This window comes from Vidua macroura, chromosome 26 (assembly GCF_024509145.1).
Source record: "Vidua macroura isolate BioBank_ID:100142 chromosome 26, ASM2450914v1, whole genome shotgun sequence".
NCBI lineage: Eukaryota > Metazoa > Chordata > Aves > Passeriformes > Viduidae > Vidua > Vidua macroura.
This window is the reverse complement of record NC_071596.1, coordinates 6,510,907-6,535,000: the sequence shown is the minus strand read 5'-3', so window position 1 is coordinate 6,535,000 and position 24,094 is coordinate 6,510,907. Positions and strand designations below refer to the sequence as shown.

Here is a 24,094-nt window from a genome sequence, read left to right as displayed (position 1 = left end):
CCCTTGTGACTCCGCAGGGCAGCCAGGGTGCCCCTGGCCCCGGCCTCGCGCCTGGGTGCGCGTTCGGCTTTTCCTGTTTCAGGTCGGGCTGCGAAGCCGATGAGGAAACGAGGCGGCGTCACACGCGCCCTCCTGACACTGCGCCCCGCGAATGTGACCGGCGCCGTGAGGAACCGGCACGGCGGCCGGGCCGAACGAGGGGCTGAGGGCAGCGGCTCGGCCCCCCGGGAACAATGTTCTCCCGGAAGAAGCGGGAGCTGATAAAAACCCCCTCCATCTCCAAGAAGAGCCGGGCGGGAAGCCCCGTCCCACAGACCCTGCCGGTGAGTGCCTCCCCCGTACCCCTGGCACGGTGGGGGCTGTAGGGGCAACAGCACCCACAGAACTGCTGAGTAGAGCCACAGCTTGGCAATGGGGCGCTGGATACGTCCAGGAGAAGAGGAGGGAAACGAGAAAGAACCCTACTCGCGGGGCTGGGGGGGGGGGTAGAATTTTGCCCCTGATGAAGGGGACGGAGCAGCCGCCGAGGGAGGCGGGAGGGCAGGAAGGGACAGGGAGGAAATGGGGGGGGGGCTGTCGCCGAGGGTTTGGGAAGGGCAGAGAGACTCACAGATCTCCCTGGGGACCGGGATGGGAGCAGGGCGACCGCAGGCTCGGCCAGCCCCGGTGCCTCGGCTCTGCCAGATATTTATTTATTGACGTGTGGCCCCCGGTGCCGGAGGGGCCAGGAGGAAACGCTATCCGCCGGGGCTCCCCGGCGCACCCCGCACTGCCCGCCCCGCGCCTGCGCCTCAGTCCCGGTGCGTGAGGCGAGACCGGGCTGGCACGATGCCGCCGACGGCGACCCGGAGCCCACCCGCGGCTCCTTAGCAGGGGATACCCGTCCCCATCCCCGTCCCGACTCCCCGGGAGAGGGGCCTGTGGGTGGCAGCCAGCGGGATGCTCGGTCGGGCTGCGGGCAAGAAAAGCTACAGCCCCTCGGCGGCGGCTGGCAGAGCCCACCCGCCCCAGCGCTCCCTGGACTCGCTGCCCCGCACGCCCGCCGTGAGGCTGACGGTACGGCCGGGGTCACCCCGGGGCGCCGGAGGGAGGGACGGGATAGGGCTGGGGTGGCCCCAGGCGTTCTGGGGCGGAGGTCTTTCTGCCTCCTTGCAGCCCCATGGTGGTCTGGCCCCCCGTGGGGATGGGGTCCCCCGTTCGCCCTCGCCCGCGGAAGCCTCATCCTCTCGGCACTCCGTGTCTGCCCCGCCGGTGCCAAAACCACTTCCGGCAGCGCCCGGCCAGGGATGCTCAGACCCCGCGCGTTCGTGTCAAACCGGGTGCCGGGGGTCACTGGTGGAAGCTGCTGAGGGCCTGCAGGGTCCTCTCCCCATGCCCAAGGACTCTCACTGGATGTGTGGTTCTCAAGCCATGACAGCTCTGAACAGTGCCGGTACCAGCCCCTCCTTCAGTGCAATTTTACCCCTAGAAATGTGGGGCTTCCTCCATCTGTAAAATACCTGCAAAGCCCAAACAATAGCCTGGGAGGTGTCGCTGTCTCTGCCTCCTTCCCCAGCATGGGAACAGCTGAAAAAGAGGAAGAGATATGCGGGCGGATCCTGCTGCCATTTTGCTCTTTGGGGGTCCCCAACCCCCTGGGATGGGCAGCCCCATCACGGTGGGTGCTGGGGTAGACAAGCAGTCTCACCCACACCACCACTGTGTGCACCTCATGACAAACACAGACCCCGAAGAGCTGGCAGGGACTGATGGGGGCAGCCAGGCGAGTGCCCAGACCCTGCCCACTCTCCTGTGACAGTCCCAAAAGGTATCCCTGCCTGGGGAAACTGAGGCACAACACAGCTGCAGGGTCTGGCACCAGTTCCCCAAAGGCAACAGCTTGTTCTCCGGGATGGTGGCGTGGGGTATCCTGGAGTACTTCCTTCTCTGGGGTCTTCGCCATGCTGGCTCTGTCCTCACACTCACCCTTGCTCCCCAGGACCTCTCCCGCAAGGATTGCCTGGAGGCATTAGGCTCCAGCGTGGGGGAGCTGCCCCCAGCCAGTGCCAAGCTCAGCAGCAGCCCCAGTGCCGCGGGCACCCTGAGGCGCCCCACCAGCCTGAGCCGCCATGCCAGTGCTGCCGGCTTCTCGCTGCCCATGGCCCCCCGTGCCGTGCCCAAGGGCCACAAGACCCCCATGTCCTACAGCCCTATGGAGGGCGGGGAGGGTCCCTTCATCGACCCCGAGGACATCTCCCAGCTGCTGGCAGATGTCGCCCGCTTCGCCGATGCCCTGGAGAAGCTGCGGGATATGGTGCTGCGCGATGGTGAGTGCCCACCCTGTGGCAAACACCTTGCATCACGGCACCCTGGGACAGACCCACCCTGGGTGGTGGGTCTCTGTCTGGGCCAGAAGGTACCAGGACCGCCGGGGATCCGTGCAGCCGCAGTCAGAGGTGGTGGGTGAGTGGTGGGTGAGTGTAGCTCGGAGCCAGGATAACGTGGCTTCCTGCCGCGAGCTATTTTCATCCGCCCGTTTTCCTGTTTACAGCGCAGCGGTGCCAGCCGCCCGCCAGGGCCCCCCAGCCCTCATGGGGTGCCGGCCACGGCCCCCCAGCCCATCAGGGCAGCCAGCAGGAGGGGCTGGGTGGTCTGTAGGCTCACAAGCAGCTCTCCTTGCCCGAGGGGACACAGGGAACGCATCAATCCCATGGTCTGGGGGCATATGATACCACATTGTTAGATCTGGTTTTGCAGTAACTCCTTTCCAACCCTGAGCTGGGGGCTGGGGTGGAGAGGAGTCTTTGCCTGGCTGGGCAGTGGGTGCTGATCCCCCATCCCAGCACTTCCCTGAGGGAGGTTCCTCGCTTCCTAATCCGGCTGTCAGTCCCCAGCCCTAGACCTGTGCTGGGGGGTCCTGGCCAGACCCCTGGGCTGGCAACTGGAGCCCACAGAGGGGAGGGTCCTGGGGGGAACCTGTGGCATGCAGCAAGCCTGGCTGGACCAGGCCGATCCCTCCTGGCTGGGAGCATCCATCCGGCAGGAGGGAGGGAAGGAAATGGAGGAAATTCCCAAACTGCTTTCAAGGGAAAAAGTTATTATGGAGGAAGAACTGCTTCAAAGGTCAGACTGCACCCTGGCCAATACCGGGCTGGGCAGGAGACACATGGCCACAGCTGTGGGGAGGTGCTGGACAAGCAGGATGTGGCCGTGCCAGTCCTGGGAAGCCCTGAGGCCAGAGGGATTTGCTGCATAGTCTGGGAGATGGCAGGTCCCTGTCTTGGGTGTGGGCGGCAGGGGGTGGCTGGGAGGTAAACAGGGGAGGGACACAGGACAGGGATGCAGAGCAGAGACAGAGGGCAGGGACACAGGGCAGGGACATGGGACAAGGATGCAGCATCTCAGCCCCCCTCTCTTGCAGACCCTAAGGAGCCGCAGCGGCCGCTGGCCCACGAGTGCCTGGGTGAAACCCTCCGTATCCTGCGCCAGGTCATCAATAAGTACCCGCTGCTCAACACCCTGGAGACCCTGACGGCCGCTGGGACCCTCATCTCCAAAGTCAAGGGTGAGACAGTGGTGCTGGGAGCTCTGTCCCGCTCCCCTCCTGCCCCACAGTGGGATGGGAGGGAATTGGGAAGCCCATGAAGGGCTACCAGGAGTGGAGCTGCCCTATGGACTGGTGGAGAGGGCAAAAGCATCGTCTGCCACTTGGTGTGGTTCAGCTTTAAGGATGATATAGTGTCAGAAATGACAGATCCTGCCTGGGGGTTTCCAGGCACAGCCGCAGGAAAAACACTGAAATAATCAGATCCTGCTCCTGGCAACCTCTCATGTTTATGGAGCAGGGTCTGGGAGGTCAGATCCCAGCTGGGCACCACTTCCCGCTGCTGTCACCCATGGGGAGGGGGCAGCTGCACCTACCACAGGCACAGCACAACCTTCTGAGTCACCCATGGCTTCCTGGACACCCAACAGCAACCGCAGGGGACAGGATGGCAGGAGGGCTGCCGTGAGGCTGGTTCCACATAGGGATGGGAGGGAATGGGCTTGGAGCAGACCCCTTGCCACTCCAAGGAGCTGACCCAGGGTCTGCCCAGGAGCCCTGGTTGCTGGTGTCCCATGGTGTGGGAGCCTGCCAAGCACTGTCGGCCCCGGTTCCTGCTGCTGGTGGTGGTTCCTCATTTGACTGCGGGCAAGAGCCCTACTGGAGGAGTTAATCCTGCTTGGAGAGGGATCTGGAGGAGCCATGAGGCAGGGCAGGGAACAAGTGGAACAAGTCCAGCAGCACTTTTCCAGCAGTCCTGAGTAACGGGAATAAACAGAAACACGAGCCAAGAGATGCTGTCAGGGACATCAGTCCTGGGAAGAAGGAGGGGGGAACTACTGTGCTGGAAAAATCCATTGTCCATATGAATGATCCTTCCCACTGCTCCCTTGATTCACCCCAGCCCCTTCCCCAGCCCCAAAGCCCTCTCTGATACCAACATGAACTAGCAGGTCTTTCTGCTGAGACAGAGACTGGTGCTTGTGGCAACAGGGCTTCCATATTTCCTGATCTCCAGGTTTCCACTATGAATCCAACAATGAGGCAGACAAGCGGGAGTTCGAGAAGGCTGTGGAGACCATCGCTGTGTCCTTCAGCAGCACGTAAGGGTTTTTGAGCAGCCATCCCCTGGAGACCGCCCGTGTCACTGTGCTGAATCCAGCCATGCTCCTCTCCCCACAGGGTGTCCGAGTTCCTCATGGGGGAGGTGGACAGCAGCACCATCCTCTCTGTTCCACTCAGTGACCAGAACCAGGTGAGTGATGCCTGGATACGTGTATGCTCCTACCATGTGGGGCTCGGGATCACACAGGGCTCTGGCTGCTCCCCTCATCTCTGGTGTGAGCCCAGAGCAGGGTGTTACTCCAGTGACAGTTCCATTAGTTCCCAGGCACAGCCTGAGCACAGCTGACTTCCAGCAGTGGCAAAAAGGCTCCAGTAGCTCCGGCTTCCATCCATCTGGCCAGCCCCTCCAGCTGCTCCCCATCCTCTTGGCTGACCAGTCCCTCTTCTTTCCCAATTCCCAAAGACTGTGGAGAGCCTCTATGGGGGGATTCCTGGGCCTAGAGGAGATGGAGTGCCCTCAGGCATGGACAGCTATGACACAGGTAAGCAGGATGAGTTTGGGTGCAGGGTTTGGGGGGTCTCTGCAGGAACCAGCACCTTCCCCATCATCGCTGCCATCCTGAGTCACACATGACTCCTCAGCTGGGGAAAGGCAGCAGAACTCGTGGCACCAGGGCTGGCACAGAGCTGGGGGCGTCTGCACTGGAAGCTCACGGAGTGAGCTCACAGAGTGTCCATCCCTCCACAGCCCGTCCTCCGGCCGAAGAAGTGGATGTGATGCTGCAGCGCTGTGAGGGGGGCGTGGATGCTGCCCTCCAGTACGCCAAAACCATCTCCAAGTACATGAAGGACCTGATTGGATACCTAGAGAAAAGGACCACGTTGGGTGAGTGGGGGGATGGCAGGTGGGTCTCTTCTGGAGCAGGTCTGAGCCACAGGACAGGTTGAGGCCCCTCCTGGAGGAAGCTGGTGCTGCCAGGACAGTGGGAACCTCACTCCTCAAGTTCCTGATTGATTTTTCAAAAGGAGATCGGGTTCCACCAGGGAAATCCCAGTGTCTCGTATGTCTTTTCACTTTCAACCTTTTCCTTCCAGAGATGGAGTTTGCCAAAGGGCTCCAGAAGATGGCAAACAGCTGCAAGCAAACCATCAGTCAGGAGGTAAGTTCCCAAGTCCCTGAAACCCCCAGTGCCAGGCAGGATTGGGAGCCAGCAGCCCTGGAGAGCCTATTCCATGTGCCCCAGCTCGGGAGGACATGGGGGCAGCTCTTTGGAGCCCTGCCTGGAGAAATTCAGGATGGAGCTTTTACCAGCAGTCACCAGCCTTATCTTGCCTCTGGCTCTTCCTCCCCAAAGGATGCATCTCCTTGGGCTCATGCTGTTGCTGGCACTCAGGGGGATGTGTTTTTCTTCTCCCCAGACCAGCATGCCTTTCCTGTCCATCTATCTGCTGGCCCTGGAGCAGGACATGGAGCACGGGACCTCAGTTCTGCAGGCAGCCAACACCCTTCAGCAACAAACCTTCCTTCCGGTGAGGGGACAGAAGGTCCTTCCTGGGGCTGGAGGTCCTGGTGTTACAGAGGTAGCTCTTCCTTAGCTCAATCCAGAGGGAACCTGCATCCAGTACTTCCCAGGCTGTAGATTTTCATCCCTGGCACAAACCAGTGCCTGTGACCTGTCCTGGGAGTGACAGTGACCACCACAGGGTACTTCTCCATGCAAAGTCTTGGCGAGGGCAGAGCAGGAGTGCTCAGCTCAGGTCATCACGGGGCTGTTCCTCCCTCCCTCCGCACACAGCCACTGGTGGCGAGACGCCTGGAACATGAGAAACGCAGGAAGGAGATCAAGGAGCAGTGGCACCGGGCGCAGAGGAAACTGGTGAGTGACTGGGTTTGTGTTCCCAATCCCAGCCTGGAGCAACTCGTGACTCTGAGGAGCAACCTCCTCTGAGGCCGCTGGGCACCCTGCCCCTCTCCAGCAGTGTTGGGTGCCTCTGCTGTGCTGGGGGACCCCAGCAGAAGCTGGTGACCCCCGTGCTGGGCTCCATCCTCACCCTGGCTCTCCCTGGCAGCAAGAGGCAGAGGGGAACCTGCGCAAGGCCAAGCAGACATACATGCAGCGCAGCGAGGAGCACGACAAGGCCAAGTATATGGCGGTGAAAGCAGAGGAGGAGCAGCAAAACACGACCAGCAGCATCACCACAAAAACCCTGGACAAGAAGAGGCGGCTGGAAGAGGAAGCCAAGAACAAGGTAGGAAGGTGACAGCTCTGGAGGGGCCTCCTTGCTCCTGCTGTCCCCTGAGCCACATGGGATGAACTGATCCTCGGTAATGTCTGGATGGACAGGGTCCAAGGGCCTGTTCTTATTGTCCTCACCTCTGAGCTTTTCCCATCCCTTGCTCTCCCAACTCCCAGGCAGAAGAGGCCATGGCCACGTATCGCACCTGTGTGGCCGATGCAAACACGCAGAAGCAGGAGCTGGAGGACACCAAGGTGAACTCGCTGCGGCAGATCCATGAAGTGATCAAACAGACTGACCAGGTCATCAAGTCGGTGAGTGGGGCTGGGCTGGGGTGTCCCCAGGGCAGGAGGTGGCTGTGCCGTGCTCTGGAGAGCTCAGAGCTGCCTTCCAGCAGAACTGCCCCTATTCCAGAGGGCGTTTGGGTGGATGCAGAGCTCCCCTCTCCCTCATGCTCAGAAAAGTGCTGCTTTGTGCTTCTGATTTCCCACCTAACCTGGAGTTCCTCACGTGCCAGCCCACCAAGCTCACATCTGTCCCTCTCCACGTCAATTTTAGGCCACCATCTCCTTCTACCAGCTCATGCACATGCAGACAGCGCCACTGCCTGTGAACTTCCAGACGCTGTGCGAGAGCAGCAAGCTGTACGACCCGGGCCAGCAGTACGCATCCCACGTCCGGCAGCTGCAGCGCGGCGACGAGCCCGACGTTCAGTATGACTTCGAGCCCTATGTGTCCCACAATGCCTGGTAAGAAAGGAGAGGGTTCATTCCTGGGTAATGTTCCAGTTCAGCCGTGGTGCCTTCGCTTTTTCCTGCCACCCACACTCTCCTGCAGGAGGCAGGATGCTTTCAGTATTCCTGAAGGCAGCTCCTGCTGGGAACCCTGGGGCTGGACCAGCTGGGAATTACCCTCTTATCCTTCAATTCAGCCTAGATGAGACAGGCTGTTTCGTATTTAAGATTCTGTGTTTCCCTAGACTGGTGGATGGCAGCCAAGGATAAAGTCTCCAAGTGTCCTTCCTTCCCATCCACATTCCCTTTTCCCCTCCAGGTCTCCCTTTACTCAGCCACAGAAGGGCAGCTTCAATGCCGGTGAGTTCTCCACGAGTGCAGAGGGGGCTGGGGCTGTCTCGGAGGGAGCAGCGGGAGCCAGGGAGTCACCAAGTGGGGCCGGAGCGGCCGAGCGAAGAGGTGAGTCTGGAGCCCCAGAGCTCTGCATCCCCTCTCCCATGTCCCCCCAGGCAGGAGGAGAGTGGGACCCCCAGGATATGAGGGGCTTTGCTGGCAGCAGCAGGATGAGCTGGGAGCCTCCTCCTGAAGGACACTAATCAGATCTGTGTCATTTTGCTCCCTAAGAAACCACTGCCCATCTTCCCATCTCCCCTTTCCTTGTTGGGTGTCACTGGAAGCGTTAAACCCCATCAGCAGCTTCCCCCAGTCATCCCAGTTTCTCCCAGCATCCAGGCTGTTCTCCAGCCATTCCCTCCCAAACACAGACAGCAATCCCAATGGACTGTGTGTTCTCTCTGCAGGTGGGAGGGGACACCAGGTGCATAAATCCTGGCCAACCTCTGTCGCTGATGCTGACAGCAGCCTGGATTCCAATGCAGGTACATATGGGAACAGCCCAGGAGCCCCTCCCAGCACAACCGATCTAAACCCAGAGCTTCCCAGTTAGATGGGACTATCCCCTGTTTTACCTGCCCTGTGAGAACACTGCTGTAAATGACCGTGCTGATCCCAGTCTCCAGTGGGATAGGGTGGGGTGAGCTCTCAGAAGAGAAGCAGCTTTGCAGGTGATTCACTGGTCTCTGGGTTTTCCTTGGACAGGTGAATTCAGCCACAAGCTCCAGCGGCTGTCATCCAATGGCACCGCGTCCTCCAGTGAGGAGCTGGAGGAGAAGGACGGGACCACCACTCCCTTTGAGCAGAGTAGGTGACAGGGTGGGAGGTGACAGTGCTGCTGCCACACCTCCACCACAGCATAGCTTCCCAGTGGGCTGCTTTTCCCAAATTCAGTGGTTCTGCAGGCAACACAGCAATTGCTGGAGATTCCTGATGGTGTCCCCAGCAGTCCTGCCTTTCCTGAGGTTTGAACCCTGCTCAGACTGCTGACAGTGAGAGTCCTGCTCAAGCTGTGCCTTACCTCACATTTCCTTTTCTGTAGGCATCAACGGGATCACCCCGGAGCTGGCAGCTCCCACAGGGCCCTTCCGGAATGTTGGCTTGTCCAAGGCTGCCCAGACCCATCGGCTGAGGAAGCTCCGTGCCCCTTCCAAATGTCGGGAGTGCAACAGCTACGTGTACTTCCAGGGAGCTGAGTGCGAGGAGGTGAGTTGGGACAGCTGGGGTTGGAACCCAGCTCTGACCATGGTCAGGAGGACATTTCTTCTGTGGGGAGTGTTCCAGGTGGAAAATGGTGCTTTCCTTTGATGCTGCAGCATCCCCAAGGCATTTTTCCTGTCTCTCACCATGCTGTGAGCAGTACCTGGTGTCTCTGTGGCTGCCCCCCACCTCCACGTGTTCCCCTCTCTCTTCCAGTGCTACCTGGCCTGCCACAAGAAGTGCCTGGAGACCTTGGCCATCCAGTGTGGGCACAAGAAGCTCCAAGGGAAGCTGCAGCTTTTTGGGCAGGACTTCACAAAGGCGTCTCGGGCCAGCCCAGATGGGATCCCCTTCATCATCAAGAAATGCATTTCAGAGATTGAGAAACGGGCCCTGAAAACAAAGGTGAGTGACACTCCCCTCTCCTCCTCCTCAGCTGGCTGAGCCACAGGCCTTTGGAAGGATCCTCTGGAAAACAAACAGGTTCAAAAGGGCAGGGAGCCAGGGTTGAGCTTGGCCCAGTTTCCAAACTATGCCTTTGGAAAATCACCTCTCCTGCCTTCTGCTTTCCTATGAAGCAGGAATGACTGAGCTGAAAGGAGATGTCCTCACAAAATGACTTCCCAAAGGGATTTCCCACTCCAAAAGGAGAGGGTGGGAGCACACAGCTCACTGTCCCATGCAAACATGAAGAGGAACCTCTCCCCTCACTTCAGCTCCACTTTTCACAGGGCATCTACCGAGTTAACGGTGTCAAGACCCGCGTGGAGAAGCTTTGCCAGGCCTTTGAGAACGGGAAGGAGCTGGTGGAGCTGTCCCAGGCCTCCCCTCATGACATCAGCAATGTCCTGAAGCTCTACCTGAGACAGGTGAGGTGCTGAGGCCTCGTGGCAGGGGAGGGAGGGGAGTGGGCACGAGGAACCAACGTGGCAGGAGGAATTCTGCACAAACTGGGCTCAGTGACTGGGTGAGTTGGGAGGGAGGGGCCCTTCCCAGGGGGAGTGGATTGGCCTTAGAGATGGGGCCACAGTGACCCCCCCCGCTCATCCCACACGGCGTCACTGCGGTCACAGCCACCAAACAGCGATGTGCCCAAGCACTGAACAAGGAATGCTCCACCCTTTCCAATTGGGGAACTGGCTGCCCAAAAAGGGAAGGGACCAGCAAAGGTCACCCTGCAGGAGCTGAGTCATGTCCCCATGGGGTGGGCTCTGACCCTGGAGTCATCCTGGAGTGGGTTTAGTACGGTCTTTGCCCCTGAGCTCACCTTGAGGTAGGCTCAGCAGGGTTCCTGCCCCTGGGGTCACCCATGAGTGGGCTTAGTGGGGTCTCTGCCCCTTGGGTCACCTTGGAGTGAGCTCAGTGGGGTCTCTGCCCCTGGGATCACACTGCGGTGGGTTTAGCAGGGTCGCTGCCTGAGGTCACCTTGAGGTGGGCTCAGTGGGGTCTCTGCCCCTTGGGCCACCCCAGCATGTGCTCAGCCCCAGCACCCCCCACCCTGTACCCAAACTGTCGTTGTAAACAGCGTCACCCACATCCTCCAACAGCCACAACCGCAAGGCAGGAGCACAACGGAAGCTGCTTCTCCCTTGCAGGCAGCCGTGGGTTAACTCTTTGTGCTGCTTTTTTCTGTAACACACCCCCCCCCCCCCCCCCACCACGGGAAGGGCAGCTCTGTGTTATCTCACAGGGAAAACCGTGTCCTTGGGCTCCTGCACATCAGAAGTCAAGGACTCTGAGTGGCTTCCATGGTTTCTCCAAAGAGAAGCGGAGTGGAAAGAGGGGAGAAATCAGTGCTGAGACCCAATCTGAGCCCTTGCTGCAGAGAAATGGGTTAAAGTCTTTCTATAAAGGGGTGGATGGAGGAAGCCCCCTCTGCTGTGATGCAGCCTGTCCCCAAAGCATCCGTTAAGGCCACTCTGAAAACATCCCCAGCCATGTGGAACACCCAGCAGTCAACACCATCTCCTTCTGCTTCACACAAACTTCAAAGCAGAGTTTCCCTTGCCGCAGCTCCACCTCTGCTGCAGGCTGTGCCCTGCACGTCCTGTGCCCTTCACATCCTGCCTCCCTCACCCAGAACAAACCATCCCTGTCCTCTTCCCAGCCACTCCTTGTATGCTGGGGAACCTCCAGCTGGGCCCACCCCAGCCAGGGATTTTCCAGGAAAAAAAGGGAATCCCTGCACCTCAACCCAGCAGGGAGCACCCACGGGTGGATCAAACACTGCTTTTGGCTTGAACTTCAAAAGTGCTTCTTGGCCAGGGCTAGCGAGGATCAATTGACACACTCCAGGAGATGGATAAATAAATATCACCTCTGGGCAGAGGTTTGCAGCACTGCAGGTCACAGACTCATGGAATTCTGAAATGGATGTTAAAAGTGCTCTAAGCTCTCTTCAAGCTGGCCTTGTGCACTTCCAGGGATGTTTCCTCACTGTAGAAATGCCTCAGGTGTTGCCAGCTCAGCAACTCGGCACAGGTCCAGATCTTATGCAGGTGGGAGCTGCTCCCAGGACCAGGGTCATCTCTTCTTTTCCCCCTGCAGCTGCCAGAGCCCCTCATGCCCTTCCGGCTGTACAACGAGCTGATGGGGCTGGCCAAGGAGAGCCTGCAGGGCAGTGAGTCCAAGGGCCACGGCGGAAAGGGCAGCCCTGAGCTGGTGGACAGAGGAGCTGACACCAACCAGGTGGTGCTGAGCCTGGTGCTGAAGCTGAGGGAGCTGCTGAAGGAGCTCCCCTGCGAGAACATGGCCACGCTCCAGTACCTCCTGCAGCACCTGAGGAGGTGAGAGGGGCATGGCCAGAGCCTGTGTGGCTGCTGGGCACCTTCCCTTTATCCCCTGGGGTGGGGAGGTGCATGCAGCCTCCTCACTGGAGTCAGGAGGAAGCTCCGTGGTTGCAGCTGCTTCTCTCCCCATCCTGAGGTTCAAGTGCTCCAGCCTGGCATCTCCCCCAGCCCTGCCCATCCACACCTCTCCCTCCTTGCTCTCACAAGCTGTTCCTCCCCCTCCCACCCAGGATCATGGAAGTGGAACAGGACAACAAGATGACCTCAGGCAACCTGGGCATTGTCTTTGGGCCGACGCTGATGCGTCCCAGGCCCACGGATGCCACGATTTCCTTGTCCTCGCTGGTGGATTATCCCCACCAAGCTCGGATCATTGAGGCACTCATCATCTTCTACCCCACCATCTTTGAGCACAAGGACATGGCACCGGCCGAGCCCAGCAGACGCAGCTCAGGTGCCACAGAGGAGGTGGCCAGTGGTGCTGAGCAGGTAGGAATCCCCAGGGAGGGGGGACCCTCAGGGAATGTTCCATTAACCTTCACTGGAGTCAGCTCCCGGGAAGTGAGAACTCTCCTCCATGCCCTCACCACTGTCCTGTTCCCTCCCAGGCCCATGCAGGCTCCCAGCCTGTGCCTCCTCTTGGCACCAGCCCCTACCTGGAGGGGCCTTCGGAGAAGAGGAATTTGGCTTTCAGTGCTGACTCACTTGCAGGTCAGTGAGAGGTACTGGGGGTTCCTGGTGGGCACAGGTCCCTTGGGAGGCATGGAGGGCACACAGACCCATCCCCTGCCCCAGAGACCCCAGGTTTGCTGCATGAAGTTCTTGCTGATGCCACGGTGCTGGGCTGGAGGGTGGCACAGAACTCCTCTGTCCCACAGAGTCCGGCGACCGCTCCATGGACTCCGACTCGGAGCTGGAGGACAGTGGGGAGCCACGGACACACCTGACCAAGCAGGGGAGCGAGACCAGCACAGAAGAGGTTAATTTCTGTGATGAGGGCAGCGAGGGGCCCTGCAGCGTGGGCCAGTCAGATGCAGGGGGCTCTGCTCCCCGCTGCTGCAGCCTTGGGGACGAGCAAAGCGACGTGGAGGAACACCCTGAGAGCCGCAGCCCCGCCACCCCCAGGGATGCCACAAACCAGTCTGGCACCTCTCGGGGCCACATCAGCCACGAGCTGCAGCCCCGGCTCATCTAAGCCAGCACAGACACTGGGATGGACAAAGGAGCAAATCCCCTAGGCTGCCCAGATGCTAGAAACTGGAATGTGGAGGGGTGGGAGGGACACGTGGTAGCCATGGGGGGTTTGGTGTGTCAGCTGCAGGTGAGTCCTGGCTGATTCCTGGCTGGAGCTTTCACACAAAACCCCTGACCCCCTCAGTGCCCGGCCAGGGAGCAGGGTCACAGCCTGCTGGAACCCCTGGCTCAGCTGGGGCCATGAAGGACCTCGCCTGGGAGAGAACTGAGTTTGGGCAAAACCCTCCACTAGCTCAGGATTGGGAAGGAACCCAGGGCTTTGCCTGTGACAGGTGTTTTATTTTTGTTGTGCTCCTGAATCCCTGAATCCCACACCTGTGCTGCAAGTTTGAGGTTGGATGAGTCAAAGGACCTGGTCATCCCTGATGGCTGAGGCTGGAAGGGAGCCAAGGCTTCCAGGAGTGACATGGGAACAACAATCACTCAAGATGGGCAGGAGAATGACACCACAGGAACAGACGGAATTGAAGGCAGCTCACTGGGACAGGGACACAGCTGGAGCAGTGCTCGGGTTGGGGTGAAGCCCCTGCACCATCTCACCCTGAGCCAGGCTTGGCTTTGGGGCTGTGCCATCTGCCAGGATCTCAGGGGATGTCCCTCAATGACACCTGACTGAACTAGGGTTCAGGCTAGATTTCCTGCCCCAAAAATCTCAGCACTGTGGCCCAGCTGATGGCATCTTCATTCCTGCTTGGATTGACAGGCATTTGGATTGATGGGCATTTCCCTCCTTGGCAGGAGACATGCAAGGAGCAGCTGCAGGCTGTGGTTTGCTTGTACAGTCATTTCGTCTCCAAAAAGCTATGCTGCAAGTCCAGGACTAACTCCCTCTGCTCTTGCTTCCTTTTCTGTAAAGATATGAATCAACCCTTCAACATGACTCCACTACCTCTGCTGGCAAAGGGACTAAAGCCAAAGTGGTTTTAGTTTTTTTTAAAGCTATGAGACTTTTCCTGCACTGAGGCACAGAGAAACAAGTTGAGTTTTAGCTTGGAATGAGCTGAGAGCCCTTTCCTTCATTCTCCTGCTTGTGGGAGACAGACCAACCAGGTGGTGTTGGGGAGGGTCTCAGACACCTTGGTACTGCAGAACCAGGCAACGGACAGGAGGTTTGAGCCCTCCCATCTCAGCAAAGGTACATAAACCCAGGTTAACTCACAGGTTTGGAACTGAGCCAGGGAAGAGCTGGAGACACACGGGATTTGTTGTGCCCTGCCGCTCTTTCACAGGATAGTTGGATTTTTCCAGGGCAGCAGGAGGATGTGGGAATGCTGCTGCCACAGCGGTACCGCGTGTGTGTGAGGGTGGGTGAGGATGATGAGGGTGAGTCAGAGAAGGGGCTAAAGCTGCGCTTGAGCTTCCCACAGCAGCAGCTCCCTCCTGGTTGTGTTGATTCCATGTTTGTCCTGACAGGCCTGTGCTGCTGCACAATGCTGCCTTGCTGTGTTCACATTGATAAGCTTCCTAAAAAACCAATAAAACCAGTGTGTTCTGACTCGTGTTTGTCCTGGGGATCAGGGTCTTCTGGGCTCCCCTGGCCACAAGAAGCCAAATCCAAGTGTTTCTGGCACAACAAGTGAAGTTTAAAGCCCCCCAGAGTCCTGGGATTCAAATGAGTGTAGCTGGGGGTGATGAGCAACTCTCCATCGCAGTGTCTGAACACCAGGGTCCCAAACCAGGGGACAGGGCAGGAGACCAGGGAAGGAATGAGGTAAGTCTGAACTGCAGCTTCCAAACTGCCCAGGACAGCTACTAAAGGCTCTGCAGGGCTCAGCCACGATGCAGAGTCCTGGCAGGAAGAGATTCGAAATGTAATGAAAATTATGGGAACTTGCAGAGTCTCGAGGCTTTGCCACAGGGAGAGGCTGAGCAACACTACAGCACTGAGGATACAGACCTTTATTTCAAACAAGAGCCCATAAAACAGGGAAGCAAAAGCCTTTCCCACTCATTTTCTCCCATCGCTCCAGGTCTCCATGGCTGAGTCCTGGATGGGACTGAGGGGTCACCACAAAGTCCAAGCTGGAAGACATGGAATGAGGCCCAGTGATGGGGCTGCAGAGAGGCAACGTGGGAAGAGGAGTTCCTTGGCCATCTCTGAAGTGCAGAAATCTCCGAGCGCCCGTGAACTGCTGGTGGGAGCCACCCAGCTCTTCACACCTGGAAGAGAAGGAGGGATGGGAATCACCTCCTGCCCCTGACCTGCTCCTGCTCCAGGTCCCTCTGAACACCCCAAATCCCAATGGGCACAGCCTGAGCAGAGGCACAGGTGACAGGGGAGCCTTACCCTGCTCTTCCCAACAGCTCCCTCCATGAGCCATTTAAAACTCTGAGACGTTTCCCTGGAGGCAGCTGCTTCACACTGACCGTGGAACATTCCCTGGCACTGCCCAGAGCCCCCCGAAGCAGAGGGTCCCCTCATCCTTACCCACTGTGTCACTGCACCAGTCTGTAGGTGATGTACCTGCCCGCTGTCTCGCTGGGCCTGATGATCTTCACTACCTGCAAGGCAGACGCAGAGCTCAGGAAGAGGAGGAGGAGACACTTCGTCTGCTCCAAGAGCTCCAAAATGCCCTCAAGGATCATCCCCTCCCTGCCCTGCCACAGGAAGCTGCTGCCTCAGCCTGCTCCTCTCACCTGGCCACGCTTTATCCCGAAGTACCGGGCCACGGGGTCCCCAGCCTGGATCCTGGGGAGCTGGTTCTCCCTCAGTTTGCTGTGCTGGGAGTCAAGGAGAAGCTCTAGACACGCCATGGGCTGTTGGCAGCTCATGAAAGAGAAATGAACCATGGCAGGAGGAAGGGTTTTCAGCCCAAATTTCATTGTACCTGAGCAGGATGAAGGGATACTCTTCCTTGAGGGACATTCAAAGGATACTATCGGGCCAGCAGCTCCGTTACTTCCTCCTTTGTCATGACCACGTGCTCTGGCACCAGCTGCAAACACAAGAGAGGCTGAGATGAGGCAACAACTGGACACAACGTGTTTGGGAGGGGAAAAGGACAACTGTGTCCCTCAGCCCAGACAGAGACCAGGAGAAGGACTCTGGGAGCAGCAGGAATGCAGCCAGAATGAGGGAGGGACCATCCTACCACTGCTCACCTCATGCTCCGTGATGTTGATGAGAAGCTCCTGCTGCAGGAACTGCTCCAGAATGTATTTGGGAGCCATGTCAACCAGGGACTGGAAGGAAAAGGCCCTTTTCAGAGGTGGCTGGGGCAGCACTGGCAGTGCTCAGAGCTGCTCCTTGGTAAGCACCTGAGCTCACACAGACACAGGCAGGCTGGGAACAAGCACATGGATCTCCTGGAACAGGGAAACATCTCTTTTTCCCTCCCCCACCTCCTGACTGCTCGTGGGCCCTCAGATGTGCCACTGCCACCAGGACCAGCTGCTCTGGTTAAACACATTTGGGTGCTAAAAAAGAGCCTGTGCTAAGGTACAACAGGCTTTTCTCTGGAGGTCAATTCAGGGCTTTTATTTACCCACAGCAACGCTAAAAAACAGACAAGAAAAACCTTCACAGCTCCTGAGTGGGAGGGACATGGCTCTGTCCCCACAGACCTGCTTGGCCGAGGGGGTCATTCCCTGCTGTACCACGATCAGTGCCCGGGTGATGTTCTCCTCCTGCATGCGCTGGCAGTACATCTTGATCGTCTTGATCCCCACCTTGGGCTCCTCTGAGGAAAGAACCAGACCCGGAGTCACCGAGAGTACCCGCACTCTGAGCTCCCCCCGCGAAGGCTCAGCCAGACCCGGGGCAACCGAAAGTCCCCTGTGCTCCGAATCTCCCCTGGGGACACAGGCGGACCCTGGGTCACCGAGAGCCTCCCCAGGCCATGAACCCCGCCCGGGCAGGCGCTGCTCACCGGGGAAGAACACGAACATCTGGTCGGTGGGATCATCGTTGTGAGCCACCAGCACGGTCAGGTCGGTGCGACGGGGGCGGCCCTCGCTGGGCTTGTCCCCGAACTGCGCCTTGAACTCCTCCAGCGTCTGATCCAGCTCGTCCTGGGTCACCAGATACCCGCGGTCGTGGCAGAGCTGCGGGAGCAGCACCGGGCTCAGGAACGCGCCGGCACCGGGAACCGGCAGGCGGACCGGCCTCCACGTCCCCCACCCTCACCCTGCGGCCCCGAAGCGCCGCCGGAACTCCCCACACACCAGGCTCGGCCCTCCCGGTCCCTCCGTTTCCCCGGACCTGCATGATGGTCTTGCGGATCTTCCACAACCGGTACGTCTCCTCCTCGTCGTCCATCTTTGCCGCTGAGGCCCCCGCGGGCTGCCCGCGCTGCCGCCTACCCCGCGCGCACACGGGGGCCTCGGCCGCGGCGCCTCCTGGGAGATGTGGTCCGCCGCGAGCTGCCCCCCGCCGCTGGCTCCGAAGGGAACAGGCATCTCTCTGCTGCTGTTGGGGTGGGTCTCTGGCTGGCTGCGGCTCTGTTCGGAACCCGCGGCCGGTCGGGAGGGAATCGCCGCCCGGGGGCCGCGGCACCTGTCTCCACACCCCGCCCTCGTGGTCTCTCCCGATAAACACCCCTGCGGCCACTCCGCCCACCCTGCCCTCCTATTGGTCGGCTTTCCATCCATCATCCCGCCGAGGCCGCCTCTCTGCGCGATGATTGGCTGATAGGCCCGAAAGGGGCGGGGTGTGTGCGATGGGCTGGGTCAGCACGGTGCGGAGCGCGCTGCGGTGCGCGCGGGCGGCGGCGCCGGGAGCGGTGCTGGGACCAGGGCTGAGCGCGGCGCGGAGCATGGTGAGTGCGGGCGGCCCGGGGACCGCGGCTCGGCCCGCGGACCGCGGCTCGGCCCGCTCCGGGACCGCGGCTAGGCCCGCGGACCGCGGCTCGGCCCGCTCCGGGACCGCGGCTCGGCCCGCGGACCGCGGCTCGGCCCGCTCCGGGACCGCGGCTCGGCCCGGGGACCGCGGCTCGGCCCGCTCCGGGACCGCTCCGCGCGGCAGGGGCCGCGCCCGGGGCCGGCCCCGGGTCTCTCCCGCGGGGTGCCCAGGGCGGGCGGCGGGCCTCGGGCCTGGCCTGGCAGGGGCGCGGAGGTGGCGGGGCCGGCGCAGCGCTCTGCAATGACGCGCCCGCCCCGCAGTGTGCCCAGGCGGATGACTGGCGCTCGGCCAGGGCCATCTACGACTTTCACGCCCTCGACATCGATGGCAACGACGTGTCCCTGGAAAAGTATCGGTAGGACGGAGGGGCCGGGGCGCGGCGTGGCGGAACGCAGCGCCGGGCGAGGTTGAGCCGCGGCGGCTCTTGCGTAACCCTCACGCCTCTCCGGGGCGGGTGAGGGACCTCTGCCCGTGCCCTGCGGGGAAGGGCAGCTCATCCACCCCCTCTGCAGAGGCGACGTCTGTATCATCACCAACGTGGCCTCCAAGTGAGGGAAAACCGCGGTAAACTACACTCAGCTTGTCGACTTGCACGCCCGATACGCTGAGAGGGGTTTACGTATCCTGGGCTTTCCTTGCAACCAGTTTGGGAAGCAGGTACGGGGGGTAGGGGCTCGGGTTCCCTGGGAGTGTTGGGATGGCCCGGGGACCCTCACGGTCCTGGTGCGGCCCCTCAGGAGCCCGGGGACAACGCTCAGATCAAGGCATTTGCTGAGAACTACGGGGTGAAGTTCGACATGTACAGCAAGATCGATGTCAACGGGGATGATGCTCACCCCCTCTGGAAGTGGATGAAGGAGCAGCCCAAAGGGAGAGGCACTCTGGGCAAGTGAGTGTGGGAGGGAGAGCCCTGGGGACCCACAGCCCTGCAGCCAGCAGGGAGGGCTTGGCTCAGGGCCTGGCTGGGCACGAGGAAGGGCTTTTCTGCCCAAAACTCACTCCTGTTTTTTTCTCTCCTAGCGCAATAAAATGGAACTTCACCAAGGTAGGACACTTGTAGTAGTTTTGGTTGCCTCCTCTGGGCTGCACGTCTCTCTGGGGATCTGAGGGGGGTCCCTGATGTAGGAGGGAGCCTCACACTGGGCTCTGCTCTGTGCTGGTACTCCAGGTGTCAGGGCAGGAGCATCCAAAGGGGTTCCTGTGTCTAGAGACCCTTGGGAACCTCTCCCTGCCCAGAGCACAGCTGAGGGGAGAAGTGAGTCTGTGGGGGCTACAGCTGCCACACCCCCATCAACTCCCTGGGAGCCCTGGACTCACTCACCAGGGGTTGCTTCATTCCTACAGTTCCTCATTAACCGGGAAGGTCAAGTGGTGAAGAGGTACAGCCCAATGGAAGATCCCTATGTAAGTGCTGCTGCTGGGGAGGAGGGGAAGGCCAAGGATGTTCTCGGGGTACAATGCTCCCCTCTTCCCCGCAGGTGATCGAGAAGGACCTGCCCGCCTACCTGTAGCTCCGCTCCGCTGTCCCCCTGCCCGTCCCGACCCTGCTGCCCATGGAGCCTCCTCCAGCCCCATGACGGGCTGCCTCCAATCCAGCTGCTGGTGGGGCAGCCCCGACCCATGGCGTGCACCTGCTGGACAGAAGCTCTGGGACCACGGCCGCTGCGGGCAGGAGCAGCCGGAGCCCCCTCACAGTAGCGAGTCCCCTTGCAATAAAGGCGTTGGAATGAGCTGCTGTGTTCGGTGTGGGATGGGGCAGGGCTGGGGCTGGGGCTGCTTTGCCGCTCCTGCTGACAACCTGGAGTTTGCTGGCAAGCCAAGACCTTATGCAACTCCTGAGCCAAGCAGGGATAATCCTCAGTGTAGAGGAGGAAGTGCAAATCCGGCATGATGCGTGCTCCTGAGGGGCTCCCTGGGCAAAGGCAGAGCTGGGGAAGGTTTGTCCCCCTGAGATCCCTCCTGTCTCCAGGAATCCTCCTGGCAGGGCAGGGCAGCAGAGGGGATGGGTCCAGCAGTGGTGCAAGCCCTGCCCAGGAGAAATTCCTGCAAAACAGAACCCAGGCAGGTTGGGACATGGCAAAATATCCCCTGCAGCCAAGGACATGTCTGACCACAATGATCAGGATCATCCTCCTCGTCCTTGGGGCAGCGTCTTGGTGATTGTGAAGCCATGCCTGTGCCCAGCCAAGCCCGTAGGGGCTGGTGTCCCATCCTGGGCAGGGACAGCTCAGGTTCTGCCATGCAGGAATGCTGCTGCAGCTCTTCCCAGGGCCTGGGAAGTGCTGGGTCTCCCTGTCACATCCACAGCCCCCTCCGGGACTCTGTCCCCAGGAAAAATCCCAGGGTCTGGCACCCCTGCAGAGCCTCCAGCCCAGCACATCAGGGATGCTGGGAGGATCCTGCTCACATTTAGGGATCGCTCACTGGGGGTCACCCCAGCCCTCCTTCCATGAGATAACAGGACCAGCAGTGCCTGGATGAGACATTCCCAGAGTTGTGGCAGTTCCTGCTGGGGGAACACGCTGGAACAGAGGCTCCTTTATCTGTATTTTTCCAGCCAAGCCAGGAGGGAGCTGCCTCATCCAAGGCCGGTGCCCAGGCTGGATCCAGCCAGGATCCTCCTCTGCATGAGCAGTGGCTTCTCCCAGGGAGAGGAGGAGGCTTGGGACAACAGCCCTCAATGTCACTGATTTGGTGACACAGGAGATACAAAGTCCAGCTGCCAGCAGGATGCTGGCCCAGGGATTCCTGATCCAAGTACCAGCTGGGCTCCTGGGGCAAGGTGGATAGACTGACAGACATAGACAGAGCTGGAGTTACAGAAATCTCACGTGTGGCTTCTGTTCCATTTTTACTGAGCAGAATGAAAAATTATGTTTCTGAGACAAGTAGAAAATTCAGGAATTATTAGTCCAAGGCACATATTCTAAAAAATCTCTTTACATATGTACAACTTAATTATAAATATACATAGAAACAAGGGCAAACAACAAGCAGATTAAAAAGTGCCAACTCAAAGGTGTCAAGGAAGAAAACAGGGACTCATTAAAAATACAATCAGTAGGACAACTGCAGAATAATTTAGTTAAAAGGTAACATTACATATTATTAACCCTGACAAAACATGGGATCGGGGCAGGAAAGGGATTCCTTGAAGGTGGTCTCTGTCTTTCCAGAGACCAGGGAGGGAAGATTGCATATATTTTAAAGTTAAGGTCAAAGCCACCAGGTAAGGCTCCGGTGACAGCAGAGGGTGCCCAGCAGGGAATTCCCCCTCGCTATTCCTGAGTTTAAACCTCTTTGAGCTGGGTTTTCCCGGCGTCCTTTTCCCTCATTGCTGGGAATTCGGCCTCAAGCAAGCAGTGCTTTAAATAGGGGAAGGTGTGGAGAGGGGAAGCCTAACTCTGCTTGGGCTCGGGGAAGGCTGCTGGGGTCGAGAGAAGCAGAGCTGGGGGAGAGCAGGAGCCCCCGGAGCAGCAGCAGGGCTTTGGGGGGCACAGGTTGCTCCCCCACCTTTGGTGATCACTTTGAGGTAAGGAGGTGAAATGTGGCCCCGACTGCAGGGATTGAGCCTGGCCTGGTGCTAAGAGGCAGGTGCCAGCTAGGGAGGGGGGTAAGGACAGGCCCCCCCAAAACGAAATTCAGGGACCAGAGTAGCCTCAAACTGAGCCCACTTGTGTGGTACCAGGGCAGGTCTGTGACCTCGGGGTGTTGGGGGTCAGCTCCTGCCACAGCCAGAGCACAACACTTGGACACACGACCCAGAGCAATTCCCAACACCGAACAGGGCACTGGGCAAGTCTCTGAGCCCTGGGGGGACATGGGGGTGAGTGTCTGCCCAGAGGAAGTGACACCACCAGGCACTGTTGAAGCTCCAGCCCCCTCAAGACTGCCCTGTTAGGGCACAGCGTACCCCCTTCCCCAAGGGCTCTCTGAGGAAGGGCCAGGTCAGTCAGGGATGGTCCCAGGTTCTTGCCTGAAATCATCCCGGTGCCACTTTTTGGAAACGCTTTGATGCCCTCAGTCCTGGGGTGGAGGCAGCGGGGGGTGGGGCAGTGCTTTGCAAAGCAGCCTTTGTTCTTTGGTATCCGAGGGGGAGGTTGCAGCAGGAGCAGCCAAACTGCAAATCCAGGGTGGTGACAGTGACACTGCACACCCTGAACAGTGACACTGACACTGCACGTCCTGGGCAATGACAATAACACTGCATATTTCAGGCAGTGACACTGACACTGCACACCCTGAACAGTGACTCTGCACATCCTGGGCAGTGCAAAGACACTTCACACCCCAGCAGTGACAGTGACACTGCACAACCTGGCTGGGCTGCCCTGACCCAGACCCCTGGACCGGGGTCCATGGCCCAGCCAAGGACAGTGGCAGGACCAGCGAGATGTCCAGGTGAAGGGACAACATGTGACAGCAGGAAACTGGCCAAAGCACGTCTGGTCACGGCAACCTGGTGAGGTTAAAGTGCAGGACAGGGGACATGTGTCTCTTCTGCTCTGGAGAATCCTGCTGATCCTGGCGTCGCTGAACTCTGACAGACTCGAGGGGGTGTGGGGGTGCAGCCAGCTCTGGCCACTCCCATGGAGCTCAGGCAGCTCAAGGTCCCTTCCCGGGAAGGGCAGCACAGGCAGTTTTGGATCTCTCACTACACCTGCTGAGCCCTGCCAGAGGACACCTGAGCTCAGCATCTCCCAGCTCCTCTGGGACAACATTCCCTTCCCCTTCATCCCAGCCTGCCAGCACAGCCCCAGGGTCCACAGCAGTGCTGGGGCAGCCCAAGCTGGGGGCTGAACTCCCATTCTTCCCTAACTGACCAGCATGTAGTCAGCAAGTCATTCCAGAGCCTGGCCGTGACCCTCCTGGGCTGGAGGGCTGGGGAAGGCTCGGACACTCAGTAGTCTGTGAGGGGTGGGCACAGGAGGGGTCTCCCCTCAATCCCACTTGGGCGCTTACCTGTGAGCAGGACTCAGGAGAGCCCCTGGGCCCAGCAGGACCTGCTCAGCTCCCCCTGGGCATGTTCCATACAAACCTGCGCAGGCCTGACTAGATATTATATATAAATAAAATTCGCTTTAAGGAACTCCAGGCTTTTTCTTCCCTCAAAACCAGAGCAGAGTCAGTCCAAACCAATAAGAAAAGTCACGGCTCCTCAGCTCTCACCTCTGCACCAGAGAACACAGATCCACAGCAGCGTTCCCCGTTGGCATTCAGAAGTCCGGGAAAGGCCCACTGAACTGGATCACGCTCTGGCGCTCCGGGGGGAGCATGTTCTCCTGGGCGGGCCCGTTGAACGTCCTCAGCATGTCCTCCAGGATCTCTCTAAAATTGATATTCCCGTCTTGCTGGAGAAAATCCTCCTGTGGCTGCTGCAGGGGGGCTGGGGGAGGCAGGGCAGGGGGCTCATGCAGTGAGGGGCCGGGGGCTGTGCTGCCCTCCAGGCCAGGAGCGTGGCCAAAGCCAAAGGACAATCTGTGCTGCTGGGGCTGCAGCGGGGGCTCCGAGGAGAAGCAGAGCGCTCTGGTCTCTGGGTTCAACACCAAGTCAGGAATGCTGTTGCTGGGAGGGCTGTAGGTCAAGTCCAGGATCTCGTCCTGGCACAGGGAGGGCAGAGGCAGCCCGGGCCCTGGCAGGATGTGCAGTGGCAGGGAGAAAGGTGAGCTCTGCTCCTGGGCCTGGAGCAGCCGGCTCTGCTTCCTCTTCACGTCCTCGTCCATCTGCTTCAGCTCCTCCCGCACCCTGTGGACACAGCTCTCAGGGATCTTTATCCCTGGGGGAGGAACAGACATCAGTCCCCTGTGGCAGGACCTTTCACCCCCAATACAGCAAAACCTTATCTCCCCATGACATGTGGCTAAGTCAGACTGGAATTGTCATGTGATTAATTATCTTAGCAGAAAACCTCCTTAGCCAGCAACAAGCATTCTGTCTTGGTGTGAGAAAGGAAAATTAGTGACTGCAGAACACAAGCATTTTTACAACTATAAAAGAGCGCTATGACTTTCATGAAATCGGAAATCTCTAATACGCTTTCTGAGTGTGTGGAGAGTCC

The 24,094-nt window shown here is 59.4% G+C and overlaps 4 protein-coding genes across 14 annotated transcripts in view; 2 read left to right on the top strand and 2 right to left on the bottom strand.

The window, feature by feature from the left end:
• Positions 1-177: 177 nt before the first annotated feature.
• ARHGAP45 (Rho GTPase activating protein 45) lies at positions 178-14,675 on the top strand. 2 transcript variants are annotated; one of them, XM_053999291.1, is made up of 23 exons: positions 178-323; positions 1,979-2,306; positions 3,401-3,544; positions 4,542-4,626; positions 4,706-4,778; positions 5,052-5,130; positions 5,337-5,474; positions 5,684-5,748; positions 6,008-6,118; positions 6,385-6,465; positions 6,659-6,838; positions 7,003-7,140; positions 7,385-7,575; positions 7,880-8,019; positions 8,361-8,438; positions 8,659-8,760; positions 8,996-9,159; positions 9,370-9,558; positions 9,885-10,022; positions 11,701-11,939; positions 12,173-12,431; positions 12,551-12,653; positions 12,821-14,675. In XM_053999291.1, exons 1-23 carry the CDS (start codon positions 234-236, stop codon positions 13,135-13,137), a joined length of 3,432 nt encoding a protein of 1,143 aa, XP_053855266.1. In that variant the 5' UTR covers positions 178-233; the 3' UTR covers positions 13,138-14,675. The 2 variants fall into 2 exon arrangements, with proteins under 2 accessions (XP_053855266.1, XP_053855267.1); XM_053999292.1 differs by lacking the exon at positions 8,659-8,760.
• Positions 14,676-15,080: 405 nt separating this feature from the next.
• POLR2E (RNA polymerase II, I and III subunit E) lies at positions 15,081-17,667 on the bottom strand. The gene is made up of 8 exons (XM_053999779.1): positions 17,398-17,667; positions 17,066-17,240; positions 16,761-16,876; positions 16,299-16,379; positions 16,074-16,132; positions 15,834-15,912; positions 15,625-15,698; positions 15,081-15,356 (listed from the first exon to the last, which is right to left on the bottom strand). The coding sequence occupies exons 1-7, from the start codon at positions 17,452-17,454 to the stop codon at positions 15,633-15,635; spliced, it is 633 nt and encodes a 210-aa protein (XP_053855754.1). The 5' UTR covers positions 17,455-17,667; the 3' UTR covers positions 15,081-15,356; positions 15,625-15,632.
• A 172-nt stretch (positions 17,668-17,839) lies between these two features.
• GPX4 (glutathione peroxidase 4) lies at positions 17,840-19,649 on the top strand. Its single transcript, XM_053999780.1, has 7 exons — positions 17,840-17,953; positions 18,297-18,391; positions 18,549-18,693; positions 18,774-18,925; positions 19,057-19,081; positions 19,381-19,440; positions 19,515-19,649. Exons 1-7 carry the CDS (start codon positions 17,855-17,857, stop codon positions 19,545-19,547), a joined length of 609 nt encoding a protein of 202 aa, XP_053855755.1. The 5' UTR covers positions 17,840-17,854; the 3' UTR covers positions 19,548-19,649.
• Positions 19,650-20,863: 1,214 nt separating this feature from the next.
• SBNO2 (strawberry notch homolog 2) overlaps positions 20,864-24,094 on the bottom strand; it is a 51,975-nt gene continuing 48,744 nt past the window's right edge. For all 10 annotated transcript variants that reach the window (XM_053999773.1, XM_053999772.1, XM_053999770.1 and 7 more), the window contains one exon: positions 20,864-23,812. In XM_053999773.1, the coding sequence (XP_053855748.1) occupies positions 23,253-23,812 (560 nt within the window). In that variant the 3' untranslated portion in view covers positions 20,864-23,252. The remainder of the gene's footprint in view (positions 23,813-24,094) is intronic.